The sequence below is a fragment of the Mesoplodon bidens genome (genome assembly GCF_964165515.1).
Source record: "Mesoplodon bidens genome assembly, chromosome: 1".
In the NCBI taxonomy this organism is placed as follows: Eukaryota; Metazoa; Chordata; class Mammalia; order Artiodactyla; family Ziphiidae; genus Mesoplodon; species Mesoplodon bidens.
In genome coordinates this window covers 173,547,936-173,563,961 of record NC_138176.1, presented here as the reverse complement: position 1 = coordinate 173,563,961, position 16,026 = coordinate 173,547,936, and the positions used below count along the sequence as shown (strand labels likewise).

Below are 16,026 nucleotides of genomic sequence, written 5' to 3'. Positions count from 1 at the left end.
ATACATAACATTTATGTTTTCGATGTGAATAATCAATATTCTCAAGGAATGAATGTGCAGGGAAACTATAATAACAGATACATGGAAGAATTTTCATGGGGAAAAATGTACTTTAAGGAAAATTATTAGGGCTTGTATCTATAGAAAGACACCTATGGTCCACCGAAGTTTGTTAAGTTAAACTACTGAAAAGTACAGGTCCATGGGACTTCCCTGATGGCGCAGTGGTTAAGAATCCACCTGCCAATGCAGGAGACACGGGTTCAGTCCCTGGTCCGGGAAGATCCCACATGCTGTGCAGCAACTAAGCCCGTGCGCCACAACTACTGAGCCTGCACTCTACAGCCCGCGAGCCACAACTACTGAGCCCCCGTGCTGCAACTACTGGACCCCGGACACCTAGAGCCTGTGCTCCACAACAAGAGAAGCCACTGCAGTGAGAAGCCCGTGCACCGCAACGAAGAGTAGCCCCCACTCGCCACAGATAAAGCGCGCAGCAACAAAGATCCAACGCAGCCAAAATATAAATAAATAAATGAAGTTAATAAAAGTACAGGTCCACAATCCCTTCTCCAAAACCCTTGGGCTCATTTGCATTTTGGAATTGTGAATGTTAAAGAATTTTTTTTTTATTATTATTTTTTGCGGTACGCGGGCCTCTCACTGTTGTGGCCTCTCCCGTTGCGGAGCACAGGCTCCGGACGCGCAGGCTCAGCGGCCATGGCTCATGGGCCCAGCCGCTCCGTGGCATGTGGGATCTTCCCGGACCGGGGCACGAACCCGTGTCCCCTGCATCGGCAGGCGGACTCTCAACCACTGCGCCACCAGGGAAGCCCTAAAGAATTTTTTAAAGCACACAATGTAGCAACCCATAGAGGTCTGAGGCAGCACCTAGATCAAACACAGTAATCAAACACATTAAACACTGCCACAGTAAAATGTACAAATAGTCCCATTTAGTCCCATTTAATACCATAAATAGCCTCAACAGTTCAGATCAGGTTTTGCTGTAAGATTATATACACAATTTTTTTTCAGAGTTGTTCTGGATTTTAGAATTACAGATAAGAGACTTGGGGACCTCTATAAAATAGATGAATTTGTATGGGAATGGGAACTATCAATCCAAAGTTTTAAGAGACCTTCCCTGAGACATTACTCTTTTTGAAGAATTTGGAATCTTATGTGAGAACCAATGAAAGTTTAAATATTAAACCAATGAATCTTTATTATTTAAAGTTTTCATGGCATTTAAAAAATAAATTTAAAAAATAAGTATTTGCATTATAGCAGAAAGTCACACGTGTTGCATCACTCAGTGTTACAATTTAATGACAGGAGATAACTAAGCATCAGCACCATAAAACTGTTAAGGTGTTTCTTAAAATTCAAGTAAATAGTTCTAAAGCACTGAAAATTCTGTTTAAATACCAACCTGCAGCATCAATAGTTTTAAAAGCTATAACCCAGTGACTGGTTCTCACAGTAGTCAGTGACTGTACTCTGGCAACTGTAGGACAAAGTTCTTCCATTACTATATATTAAGCTTTCTGATAACCTCCCATTTATCAATAGTATCTCAAGAGTCACAAAAGGAAAGAACTATAAGTTATTTAGAGAACTCTATTTGTAATTTAGATTTTGCACAAGGACATGTATTCTAGCAAAAAAGCAAAGACTATTTCACCATACTAATTTTTTGCTTTCATAGATTCTCAGAATAAGGTTTAAATAATTTTTAACCCTTAAAAGTCAGCTCAGTTCAATTACAACCATAGAAACTGTACTGGTATCAGAACACAACTATTTTATTACAAAACTTAACAGTATTTACAAAATGAAAAAATAATCAAATGACTATTGCCAAAGTTAAAGGTTTTTCAGCCATGATTGAAGAAAAATTAAGCAACATTTTCATGCACTCACACACCAGATCATTTGTGAAATATGCAAACTCTTAAAATTCATGTTAGTAAAACTTCCATGTATTCACAATACTTGTATGTTTATTGGAAGATGGCAAAAAAAATCCATAGTTCTGTACAGTAAGTTTAATATTAACACAGTTTGTTCATTTCCTTTAATGTTTTTTGGATTTCATGAATACTCATTGCATTGAACATTTTGCAAGTAAGAATTTTAATAGTACCTCTGTCACCTTGCTGAATTCATCACCACAAAAAAACACACTAATAATTAGTTTAATGCTTTTGCAGTAAACTGAATAGTTATAACTCCAAAGTTATATTAAACTGAAGCCTTCATTGTGATCAATAGCTTGTATCAGTTTAGAGCGTAGAGTTTCTTTGTCCGTATACTTTGGAAGATCCAGAAGATTAAAACAGGTATGGGAAACTGGGAGATATTCCTCACCACCTCCTGTTGACTGGATGACTAGTATTAGACTCTTCATACCAAGAATAGGAATGCGATCACTACCTGTCAAAAATACTGCCAAGAAAAAAACCATTGAGCCAACTACTTTTATCAAAACAACAATATGGAGTATCAAGACAATCACTACAGCAAAGCTTTACAGTAACATTTGCTCTAATGGAAATGTTACTTCTACTGGAAGCCGATCTCCAGAATTTGTGGAAGCATGATTTTGAGACACATCCAAACAATATTTTTTCTTTAAAAGTGTAATCTTAATATTAGCACACAGGAGATGCTTAATAAATGTTTGATACATGAATTACTATTGTCCCTGAAACATTCTGAGAGACCTTCTTTTTGAAAAGAATAGCCATTTAGAACTAGTTTATAAACAAAATGCAGTTTTGATTATGATCCCTTTTTCTACTTGTCTTGTTTCTGTCATTTTTAAACGGAAATTTATAATTAGCAGCCAAATCTCAAATCACTGAATGACCTGTCATCCTATGATATGCAAAACAGACACAGATTAGGCTATAAATAAGAGAAGTCCTGGAATAGAAGAGTTCTATTTTCTACACCAATTCCCAAAGTTTTCATGCAGAAGCAAAGAGAAAAAGAAAATGAAGACTGAACACAGAAAAGCGCTATATGGCAGAGATCTTTTTAGAAATTCTAAAAGGAATTACATCCCTAGTTTATTGTAATCGGTGTTATAAATTGTTTTCTTTCATCTGAAAGAACCAATTCTATTTTGGGCACTAACTGAATTTAGCTTTCAAAATATGAAAACACGTAATAATGTAGATTAAAAAAATTAAAAACAGAACCTTGAAATAATAAGGAAAAACCTTTATCCACTAAAGTGAATCAGTTAATCTCCTGTGAGAATAAGTTTATTAGATTCCATTCTCATAAAACACAAAATTAGAAATACTTACACAAAAATTGTTTTTTCTTTTCCAATGGTAATTCGTGAAATACTTCCCAAAACATTTTTATTGTAGGATGTTCTGCCCAATATTCTCCTTTGTATTCTGTATTCTAAAAACAATACAAGCTTTTATTAACATTAAGGGATATTAGTTTTATCTCGAATCTGACAAACTGGCTTCCTTAGCACATAAAGCTAACATTGTCCAGGTGTTTGAAACTCATGTGATTCAGTTAATTACTTACTACTTCTTGGGCATTTTGCAACCTTTAGTTCCAGGGGAAAGGGAAGAAAATATGTATGAATCAGCAGAAATGTCTCCCCGCTCCCAATTCAAAGAACATGAAAGGATTGTAATATCATCTTCCAAAGTAAATATTTAAAGGATAAACCAGAATTACTAAAATATTAATGGATTATTAAAGTTCAACATGGAATTAAGTATCTGTAATAATTATAAAATTTTCTTTCCCTATATTGATGAATAGAAGTCATACTAATTATTTTGTATTATTCTATCTTCTCTTTAAAAAATAAATGGTTCTAAGAGCAACACTGGTAATTTTCTGTGGTAGTTTCCAAGATGGCCCTCAAAGATCTCTGCCTCCTGCTACTCATGCCCTTGTGTAGTCCCCTCCCACACTGAACAGACCTGACCTCTAATCATTAGGATATTGTAGATATGAGAATACATGACTTCTGAGGCTAGATGACAAAAACTTCTGTGGCTTTAGCTTCTTTTTGATCACTCACTCTGGGGGAGCCAGCTGCCGTTTCATGAGGACATTCAAACAGCCCCATGGAGAGGTCCTCATGGTGAGATTCTGAGGCCTTTGGTCAACAACCATGTGAGTGAGCCATCTTGGAAGGGAAATTCTATTCTTAAATCTCAGATGACTAACAGCAACAGTCAGTGTTATGACTGCAACCATGTGAGAGACCTCTGAGCTAAAATCACTGGACTAAACCACCTCTGGATTCCAGACCCTCAGAAACTATGTGAGACAATAAATGTCACTGTCATCTTTCAGCCACTATGTTTTGGGGTAATTTGCAACAAAACAGCTAATACACTTCCCCTTTAACACACACTCCTCCTTTCTTTGTTCATCAGGCTAATTTCTATTTATCCTTTAGGGTTCAGACTAAATGTCACCTAATTCATTCATTGACTCATTCAACACATATATAATGCGCTTTAGTCAAAGTTTGGGGCCATGGGGAAACTTCAGTGAACAAAGTTCTTACTTACCTGGTGGAGTGTACCATGTATGAGAGGCTTTCCCAGTTTCTGTAGCCTAGGTCAGGCTTCTCCTTATATACCATTCACTAAACTCTTCCTGTATATTCATTACAGTTCAATTATTTAATGTCCAGCTTCCTTACTAGAGGACAAAGACCATGTCTCAATCTTATTTACTGCTCTCTTCCTAATCTGTTGCATAGTATCAGGCATCCATTGAGCCCAGGTAGGGGCTCAATGAATATTTGCTTGTGGGCTTCTTGAATTTGGGGCTCTTTTTGTAGCCATGATTATCTCAATGACTGAACTCTTGAGAAATCCACAACATATTTGCTATTAATTTATAAAGGTTTGGAGAAAATAGTTTGAATTTTAGAAATCAGCTGATGTATTAACTTGTTTGAATTAGTCTGTGAGCATGTTAGTGGGGAAATGAAAGGAGGATGCCTAGTTTTTTCTATTTTCCTTTGTTTTTTAAAACCTCAAGATGGTTCTGGGGAAATGTGTACACAGTCCTGATGAAGAAGAGCATTTAAAATCACAAATCATAATCAATGAAATTACAATGAATCAGATACACAGTGGAAAAAACTAATGCTAAGTACACTAAAATATACTAAAAAAAATGTCCTGTCGTACTGAATGAACACTTCTATCAGTTATATCTTCAGGCAAGGTTTTAACTACTTGCTGAGTACCCTTCTAAGGCTCTGGGAATACAGCAGTGAACAAAAGGAAAAAATCCTGCCTTTACGGTGCTTACATTTGTAGTGGGGGGTAAGGAGCAGCAGACAGTAAAGACAATTAAGTAAAATTTTGTTTAGTCAAATTCAAAGAAGAAAAATAAAAGCACAGAAGGGAGATAGGGATGTATATGTGCACATGTGCAATTTTTAGTAAGTTACCGAGTGAAGGTCTCTGAAAAGATATAAAGACATAAAGGAAGTGAGAGCAAGAAACATCTGGAATTATCAAGGTGAAGAGAATTCCAGGCACAGGAAATAGAAAGGCCACAAGACTGGAGGGTTCTAGGCTCAGCAAACAAGCCAATAAGGCTGAAGCAGAGTGAGAGGAGGAATGAAAGAAGATGAGGCAAGAAGGATAAACTGTGTAGGATCTAAAGTGTGATGAGAGGTCATTACATTGTTTTCATCGTAGAGTGACTGGAGGTGGGGTCCATTTCCACTGGGGTATCCTTAAAGTCAATACAGCTTTCTTCTCTTCAGCAGATCAATTTACCCCCAAAAAGAAATCTTCAATCTCCTTCCTAGAGGATTTAAGCCTGGCTACCAGCTTTCTGAGTGCCAGCTTCAGTTCTACCTGTTCTCCCAGATTCTAAAGCCTCTCTCCAGAGTTGTATTTTGCTAGGTAGGAAAGGGGATGTGAGAGGTCTAATAATTCCTTAAATTAGCTCTGAAGTAATCCTATTGCTTTTAGCCCTGCCCTGCATCCCTGCCATTACAGTAGCATGATGTGCCAATTCCTGAGCCTTTCAGAGATTCTACATTGTGACACGGGTTGCCTCTTGACAACCCTGTCCCTCTGGAGGCTTCAAATTCAATTTTCTTTGTTCTAAGTCACTCAACTCATCCACCTATTCTCTCTCTCTCTTTTTTAAAGTATTTATTTTATTTATTTATTTTCCTTATTTTTTTTTGGCTGCATCGGGTCTTAGCTGCAGCACACGGGATCTTTGTTGAGGCACGTGGGATCTTCTCGTTATGGTGCCGCTGTCTGTTTGGGTCTCTCTCTAGTTGTGGCGTGCACGTTTTCTCTCTCTAGGTGTGGCGTGTGGGCTCTGTAGTTTGCGGCGTGCAGGCTCTCTTGTTGAGGCACACGAGCTCAGTAGTTGTGGCGGGCGGGCTTAGTTGCCCCGCAGCATGTGGGATCTTAGTTCCCTGACCAGGGATCAAACGCACGTCCCCTGCATTGGAAGGTGGATTCTTTACCATTGGACCACCAGGGAAGTCCCCATCCACCTACTTTCTATCTTCCAAAATTATTTTTTCTCTTGCTCACTGTATTTTTTTTGGGGGGGGGTTATTCCTATTTTTATTCCTTTATTGTCATTCTAGTGAGATTTTGGGAGGGAGCAGAGAAAAATGTGTTTATTCCAACATGTCTAACCAGAAGTCCTATTTTTTTTTAATTAAAAAATATTATTCCCTAAATTATTAACACAGTAAAATTGACTTTTTCTGATGTGTGTATAGTTCCATGAGTTTTAAACACATGTGTAGATAAACCACCACCACAAACAGGATACTGAACAATTCCATCACCCCAAAGAACTCTCTTGTGTTACCCCTCTGCAGTCACACTCTCTCCATCCCTAGCCCCTGTTCACCATAGTTTTGGCTTTTCAAGAATGTCATGTAAGTGGAATCATATGGTATGTAATTCTCTGAGACTGACTTCTTTCACTCAGCATAAGGACTCTGAGAGTCATCTCAGGTGTTGCATGTGTTAGTAGTGCCTTCCGTTTTAACACACAGTAGTATTCTACTGTATGGATGCAGCACAGTTGGTTTATCCATTCACCCACTGAAGGATATCCGCGTTGTTTGCAGTTTTTGACTTGTTTGCAGATTTTTAAAAACATAATTAAAAAAAACCTTGTAGTAAAATACACGTAACCTGAAGCTGATCATCTTAACCTTTTTAAAGTGTACAGTCTGGTAGCATTAAATACATCGGCATTACATGCAACCATCACCACTTTCCATCTCCAGGAGCTTTTCATCTTGCAAAACTGAAACTCTGTACCCATTAAACAATAATGTCTCTTTCCTCCCTTGTTTACAGATTTTTGTGTGAACATAATATCTAGGAATGGAACTGCTAGAGAATGTAACAAATATATGTTTAATTTTATAAGAAAATGTCAAACTGTTTCCAAAGTAGCTGTATCATTTGTATTCTCAACAGCAATGTATGAAAGTTCCCAATGCTTTGTATCCTTGTTAGACTTAATAACGTATTTTTTTATGTTAGCTAACTTAACAGGTATACAGTATAGAACTACTAATGCAAAAGCTGTATCAGAGGTTGCTAGATTACAAAGATGGAAAAATGTACAGATCAACCCTGCATACTTTCTTAAAGTTGATCTAACCTAGCACTTTTTACTAAATGTTTATCTGAAGAAATATCTGAGAATTACTTGTATAGAAAAGAAGGAAAAGAAAAAAAGTTGTTTAAAAATTCCCAATCTTCTCCCTAAAGTTTCCTGTATTGGTTAAGGCATCAGTAATGAAGATCATTGAGTATTATTTATTCTCTGATAAAAAAATTTAACATTGAGACTAATCAGAAAAAAAGGAAACAAAGATCTTAATCACTGTGAGTGCTTTTCATAATGGTTTTCCTAGGATTGAGGCAGAATGAAAACCCATTCAGTTTTAGCTGGGGCTTCTATTCAGCCTCTGTCATAGACAATATTTTTCTATATGAATACCACCAATACCAGAGATACAAAAATGCTATCTAATTCATACAATTAAAATTCATTCATTGTGGAGTAAGAAGGGTACAGTGTTTTCCTACAAAAACGATAGTACTAAATAGTGTAAAATGGAAAATAAATGAAAGAGCAAGATTTCCATCAACAAGCCATGTTTTCCTTTTGCCTTTCCATTTAAACAATATCATAGATTTGTTTTCCCCTACCTTTTCCAGTTCCTTCCAGTCATAATTTGTATTTCCAATAACCATTGCTTGTAGTTCATTAGGCTGGAAGAGCTGAAGGACTTTTCCTCCACAGACCTTATGAAAGCCCGCATGAAAAGCATCAAATAAGGAAGCCACTGATTTATTGAATATGTAATCCACATAAGCATCAACAAACTCCTGCCTAGAAATGAAAAAGCACACATGCACAGAATATAAAAATCATTTTTTATAGAGAATACATATTGAAGTCTTATTAAAACTTTGAATGCAGCTGTACTTTTTGCTACTTATGTATAAAACTGAGAAAGTATGAGTAAGGTTCAAAGGGACAAAGTCTTTATGAAGTCTATTATTCTTTCCATACAAAAATCTGGTATATCTATGAGGCACGTACAATCTCTCATTTACAGCCATTCTTAGGCTATTTCTAAGTGAAAGATTTCATTTCCTAATGGGGAGAATGATGAAACAAATGGCTATCAAAAATATTTTTAAATTATTCACAATTTATTCAGAATTTATATGTACCATTCCACATACATCCCTAAAAAGAATAACCTCTTAAAAACACTAGGTGACAAAAAAAATGAGAGCTTTGGGATTCAGACTATTTGACAGACTACAGTCTATTTTTCCTTGGGTTTCAAGGAATCTGATACACAATTTATTTAAAAAACTAAAAACCCAAGAGGGACACTAAGTATTCTTTAAGGATAATCATTAAAGATTACAAGTGCAGTTTCTTTTCAAATGTATGTGAACATACATATAAATACACACATACACATGAACATTTTTGATGCTTTTCTTCCTGTTATGATACAAAAGGAAACTATGATGAAAAAAGGAAACCCCTTTACCCAGTAATTAGAACTACAATTTTATTCAATTTGTTCTGTTAGCCACAAATACTTCATGAGCTATCTGGTCAAACCAATAATGAGAATGGGTACTAGAGGATTTCGATATTTCATACTCCTGTTTTCCAAATTAAAAAGGATGATTCTATAAATGGGAATACTGGTAAATTTAGTCATCTACAGATAATCATTTTAGCAAACTTTAAAATAATACCAAACTGAATTTACAAAGAGAAAAAAAAAAAAGGTTAAAGGAGGACATTATAAAACTGGGTGGCCCTAAGGAAAAATTAATAATAGCATATGCTTATCAGCATAAGGTTCTGATGAGAAGAAACAGATAACTTTGTAATGCATAATTTTATAATTAATCTAATTAGAAAGTCAAATTTACACTAGTTAAGTCTCTTAAGTACAAAACATTAAATTGTTTTATGGGCTAACATTTTTGCCTTCAACACTTTCATTATGTAACTAGGACTAGCAGTACAAAGATCAAAATTCTTTAAATTACTTCTAAATAATCTATGGGAAACAATATTTGTTAGAAACTTAAAGAATTAGTCCAACAAAAGAAACTTTAAAAGCTGAAAAAAACAATCTTTCTAAATCATAGTCAAAGTTTTTCAAAACCAAGATTTTTTTTAAAGGGTAAGTAGAAAGACCTAATTTTTTTTCACATTGTTTTTAAAACAGCTCTATTTTTTATCAAAGTAGAAGTATATACAGTTTAAAATGTCAAACAGTAATAATCCTAACAACCAACATTTACTGAGCACATACATGTGCTAGGTACTATTCTAAGCATTTTAAAATTATTGCCTCATTTAATCCTCAAAATAACCCCATGAAATATGTATAATTTATCATCCCATTTTACGGAAAAAGAGATTATGAGGCATGGAGACATAAATTAATTTACCTAAACTTAGTTATACAGCTTCTAAGTAGTAGAATCAGGATTATAATCATTTGGATCAAGTCCCTGGCAATTTGAAGAACACTATTTGTTAACTATTTTTGCTATTCCTTCTTTTATTTTTATTTTTATTTTTTATTTTTTTACGGTACGTGGGCCTCTCTCTGTTGTGGCCTCTCCCGTTGCAGAGCACAGGCTCCGGACGCGCAGGCTCAGCGGCCATAGCTCATGGGTCCAGCCGCTCCACGGCATGTGGGATCTTCCCGGACCAGGGCACAAACCCACGTCCCCTGCATCGGCAGGCGGACTCTCAACCACTGTGCCACCAGGGAAGCCCTGCTCTTCCTTCTGATATTTACCTTCAAACTTCAGCAACACAGTTCTATTGTTATTCCTTGATTTACAATTATAAATATTATCTGATGAAGTGAATACTGAATATTGGTTCAATATTTATTGTTAACATTTTTATGATTATAAATATTCAGCTAGGGAGTATTCTATGATTACTTTTCTTAAAAAGAACTTTTGTTTCCCTTAGGTTGCTACCTTATCTCCAACTTCAACAGAAATGTCAATCTCCCCTAGATTCATTCAAATATATTAGGTTGCATTTTTCTCCTGAAGACATTCCTCCCTGGATCCCTCCATCTTCTTGATCTACCGCAGATTGATTGCTCTTTCTAAATCATGTACACACTGCTGTTCCTCTTTATCTCTATTTTTTATTTTTTATTTTTTTTTTGGATCCCCTGTCTTCCTCGTTCTTGGTTCAATTCCTTGTTTTGGTAGGACACATCTTCCAGTAACTTCTTAAGAAAAATGCGCTGGAAGTAAATTCTCTGAGACTCTGCATGTATAAAAATGTTTTTATACACCACATACTTGATAGTTTCAATATAGAATTCTGTTAAAAATAATTTTTTCCCAGAATTTTGATCTCCTAGCTTCAGTGTCATTCTTTAGAAGTCTGATGTTATTATTTTTTCTTTTTTGCGGTACGCGGGCCTCTCACTGCCTTGGCCTCTCCCATCGCGGAGCACAGGCTCCGGATGCGCAGGCTCAGCGGCCACAGCTCACGGGCCCAGCCGCTCTGCGGCATGCGGGATCCTCCCAGACCGGGGCACGAACCTGCGTCCCCCGCATTGGCAAGCGGACTCCCAACCACTGCGCCACCAAGGAAGCCCCTGATGTTATTTTGATTAACTCTTTGTGTATGGTCTGCTTTTTTTTTTTTCTGAAAGGTTTTAGGGTCCCTTTTTCTTTGGGTTTTGAAATTTCATGTATTTTTGCCTTGGCATATGTCTTTTCAGTTCCCATGCTTTCCATCTTAAAAGGCATGTCATTCTGTTCTGGCAAGTTTTTTTCGTACCATTTCTTTGACAAATTTCATTCATTCCATTTCCTTCAGTGAATTTTTTTCAGTTTTTAATAGTATCCTTATGGATGCTACTCTTACCATCTTGAGGATACTGATTTCAACTTTCATTGAAGTTTTGTTTTTCATCCTACACTGTTTGTGTTTCCTTGGCATTCTTTTTCACTGTTTTGGTCCTTTCTTAAATGTCTACTGATCTTTGGTTATTCATTTACATTTAAAAGTTAGGCAGTTTTCCCAGTGAAGAATCCTCCAATATAGGGTGTCAAGGAGGAGGGAGCTGTAGACTGTCACTTAATCTCCCTGTTTGCATTTCAGCCCTCTGTCCCTGGCTGTGCCTAACTGCCCACAAATCCACAGTTCCTTTAGTTCAATCTCCCCAGAATGTAAATTTCCAATCTGCCTAGGCTGGAGAGGGGAAGTTGCCAGCTACTTGTGTACTAAGGGAAATGGGTTTCTAACTGCTTCTTATAACAGCCAATCTTTGTTTCCAGCTTCCCCTTAAACTCCACATACATATACATTTTAATCTGTTTTTTATTCTCAATGCCCGAGGCCTTTGTTCTGCAATATGAACTGTCTGCCTTCTTGGCTCCCAGTCCATCTTTTGTTGCAGCTTTTTCTGGTTGGCTGAAGTTAGGCACTATTGGTTTCTAGCTTCCAAAAACGTGTTTGCTGTTGTCTCCTCTCCCTTTTCTTTGTTCTTCTTGTTAATGATCTTTTAATCCCTTTTACTAATGTCTTAAAAGGAGCAAACGGAAGATTAATTACGTCCTTACCATTCAAAATAAGTTTTATCTGAGTAAAAACTTAAGGTTGTGACGTATTTCTAAATACAGAAGAAAATGCCTACAGAATCTTTTTACTACCACTGATGCTGCTTATAATTCACTTACCGATTTTGTTTGTTAACAGCTGTGTCTGCACCATTTAGAACCAGTTCTTTCACTTCTGTTGCACCAAAGTTTTCAACTGTGATCTATTAATTTAAATTTTTAAAAAAAGTCAATGTCAGACTCAAAAGTTATTAGATTATTTTAATAACCTATTATTATAATCTATCTTTCTCTCATTAAATGTAAGAAGTAATAAATTTGCAGTAAAATTCTGCTACCATAAGCTTATTTGTGAATTCTGCATAAAGCCACAACTAGAAATCTTCATCTTCTCTGGCAGTTTGAAATCCTACCTTGACTAACTAATTACAAATCAACAAGTGTTTGGTTTGTTAAAAACAGGAAACTTAGTATTTATCATGTGTAAAACTTCAGAAGGGTCACTATAGGAGTAAAGTATTAGAAAGGATGTTTTCCATGGACAAGTGAAAGACTACAAGTCAGAATGCATTCAGTTTAGACTAGCTATGCATTCTTCCCACATGATAGCTGCTACTCTTGAATTCTTCCTTGCTGCATTCTTAATTACAGGTTGTTTTTCCAGTTTGCCATTAATTTGGTCTATAAAGAGTTGGTTATTCTGAAACTTTTTATTTCCCTTACTAGTGTGCTCATTTTCCTAATGTTACCATTCCCACCTTTGAATCTTCCTTCTTCCTATTCCCTTTTTTGGGGAATATTATCCTCTTCTTTTAAAACATTTTTTTTAGTATCTGTTGTCTATAAAACACTATGGTGGGAGTGGGATGATAAGAGATGAATAAATCCCTGCTCTGGAGTTTACTATCTAATAAAAGAGGAGAAATGTGATATGTAAACAACTCATTATAATAAAATCAATGCTATAATAGAGACATGAAAAAAATACTACCAGACCACAGAAGAAAGAAAACTTACTTCTAACTAGAGGAAGTATTAAAAACCTTGAGGAAGAAATGTCATTTGAAAAGCATCTAGAAGGGTAAGTAGGGCTCTGAAAGATTAGGAGAGGGTGGAAATTTCTGACTGAGGACAGAGACTGAACAAAAGAATAGATATGAGAGCAAATATCAAAAAAAAGTATGCCCCTAAAAAACAGGGATGGTAAGGTATATAAAAGAATATTGTGAGACATGACAAAATGTAGTGTGAATGGAAGGATACAATGAAAGTTAGGAAAAAAGCCAGATTACAAAGGTCTTTTAAGTCCATTATAAAGCTATTATTCTACAAGTAATAAAGAGCCACTGAACGTCTGGGAAAGAAATGGTAGTAGGAAGGAATGTTTCAATTACCACAGTTCTTAAATATACTAAGCATTCACAAACTTGATGATTGATAAATCAGAAATTAAATTGCTTGGAACCCAATGTTTCAGTCAACTGAGATGATCAGTAAAGATGCAATGATAACTGACATGGTTATAAGTGAATCAACTGAAAAGGAGAACTAAAATTTCATAGTAAACAGAAGTCCAAGGAGGATTTTTTTTCTTGAAAACTATTAAACATTACTAAAATAAATTAACTTATTTCCCCTAAATCTATCAAATTTTCTTATAACTAAACTATGTGCCAATTCTTAAAATGATCAAAGAATGGATAAACTTTTTTGAGGGGGCACATAATTTTTTTGGCAAGTTGTGTGATAGTGGAATATGGTATCTTTTGTCAGCTTTGACCATAAAAACATAAAGAGAACTGTTTAGGGGTGGGGGACACACAGAGTTTTTGAAAAGAAATTAAAAAAGAAAAACTGAAGGTTTTACCATTTTCCCAAGAGTCTAATTTATAATAATGAAATTGTTATTTCTGAAGTGACTCATAATCCTTGCCGATTTTCTCTTCTTTAGTTGTCAACTAGTCTACTTCTGCCAGATTCTCATTTGTCAATGGCTTTGCATGTAACTGGATGATTTACTGAACACCCCTCTCAGAGAATTAAGTTCTGCATCTTTTACAAGATTTGCAATTTCATCTTCCAAATAATATTCCAATGTATTTGTATTTGTACTGCATCCAACCGTAAGACTAAATAGGCAAGGATGAATGTTAGTGTGAAAGGGATATCTGAGTGGGAATTAATCTTTTAGGTGGCAAATTCATTAGTGAATATTTTCATGTTACAATAACCTATGCTTCTCTAAACATTCTTGTAATTGCAGACTCAAAAAATGAACACTTGAATAAAGAGGACCCCTTGTATTTGTAAAGATCTTTAGTATAATGTTAAACAACATAGGCTTTGAAGTCACAGAGCTGGATACAAACACTATCTCTGAAATGTGATGATTGTTTTCAGTTTTCTTTATATGTAAAATAAGGATAATAATACCTATCTCTTGGGATTATGAGGATTAAATGAAATAATGCATGTACTGTGACTAGCATATAGTTAATGCTCAATAAATGTTAGCTAAAGGGTTCTTTAAGAATTCCATCCATCACAATAAAGAAAAACCCTAAGGCACAGCTGATAAATAAAAAGGGATGATGAACACTCAGGCTACTCTATGTCTTTTCATCTTACCGTAAAATTAAGACAAAATGTTTCCTCAACATCATCTTCTGGATAATCCAGTAACTGTTGCATGCTTCTGAAAAACAATATATATGTTTCTTTGAAGAAAAATATTATTGAGTATTTTGACTATTTTGCTTATGACTAAGTATATATTTTCATTCATTCTTGATCAAATCCTTTTGTTAATCTGTACTTTTATATTTGTTTCAGAATGGTGGATGTACAATGACAAACTTATAAACAATGCTGAAGAAAAAAAAACCTACTCTTAAGGCTTTCATCTGTTGCTTTGAATACAAAAGCATGTATCCACCCATTTTCAACACTTGTTCTTATTTATATACAATTTTTATTCCATTTTATGTAATAAATAAAAAGAAACTTTACATATTACATGTAGGAATGAAGGTGATTAGAAGTAAAAGTCCAAATAAATCATTTAACTACATTCAGGAAACATTACCTTCCTAAATTTATTATCAGATATTCACAAAGTATTGTTAAACTAAAAATTCAGTACATGGTTTTATACACATAACGCTTTCAGTAGAAAATTCTCAGTCTGAGTAACACAATGGGTTTTCCTTTATTAGAAGGGCTATTAGTTTATTTTGGAAATTCAACAACAACAACAGAAACATAATTATTCCTAAAAGGAAAGCTTCTGGACATTCCCCATTTCCTATTTTCTAAACCCCACTCTTGCCACTTTTTACAACTAACCTCCCAACATCAGGCATTAGTTCTTTCAAATCATCCAGAGATGGCTTCTTTTTTAGCAGTTTCTTATACAAAGCCAAAGGAAAATGGAGGTCCACAATAGTAAAATTATAAATTGCTAATCCACAGATAACACCAATCAAGTGGAACAAATCACTGTCTTCAAATGTCTAAAATTATAAGGGAAAAATAAGTAAAGACTTGTTCTCCAAGTTAAAACATTAAACTTTCTCTGATTACAAAAACACATACTTGTGGTAGAAAGTTTTGGAGATACAGAAAAAAGTAATGAATAATAGGAAAAAAGTTCATTCTCATTCCCATCTCCCTGAGACAATATCACTGTTAGTATTTTTGCACATTTGCATTCGATGTATTTTCTGGACAAACAAAATTAAAATCTAGTTGAGATGATACTAAATATATAATTTCACAACTGGCTTTTTCCCCAGAAATAGAATCATTTTCACATCTTTAAGCATTACATTAATAAATGAAATGATTACTAGAACTTTTTTCTGAT

At 35.1% G+C, this 16,026-nt stretch overlaps 1 protein-coding gene across 4 annotated transcripts in view; it reads right to left on the bottom strand.

The window, feature by feature from the left end:
• Positions 1–1,787: 1,787 nt before the first annotated feature.
• HERC4 (HECT and RLD domain containing E3 ubiquitin protein ligase 4) overlaps positions 1,788–16,026 on the bottom strand; it is a 141,808-nt gene continuing 127,569 nt past the window's right edge. For all 4 annotated transcript variants that reach the window (XM_081248689.1, XM_081248688.1, XM_081248690.1 and 1 more), the window contains 6 exons: positions 15,507–15,673; positions 14,790–14,856; positions 12,282–12,364; positions 8,226–8,409; positions 3,321–3,423; positions 1,788–2,451 (listed from right to left, as the gene is read on the bottom strand). In XM_081248689.1, coding sequence (XP_081104815.1) covers positions 2,243–2,451; positions 3,321–3,423; positions 8,226–8,409; positions 12,282–12,364; positions 14,790–14,856; positions 15,507–15,673 — 813 coding nt within the window. In that variant the 3' untranslated portion in view covers positions 1,788–2,242. The remainder of the gene's footprint in view (positions 2,452–3,320; positions 3,424–8,225; positions 8,410–12,281; positions 12,365–14,789; positions 14,857–15,506; positions 15,674–16,026) is intronic.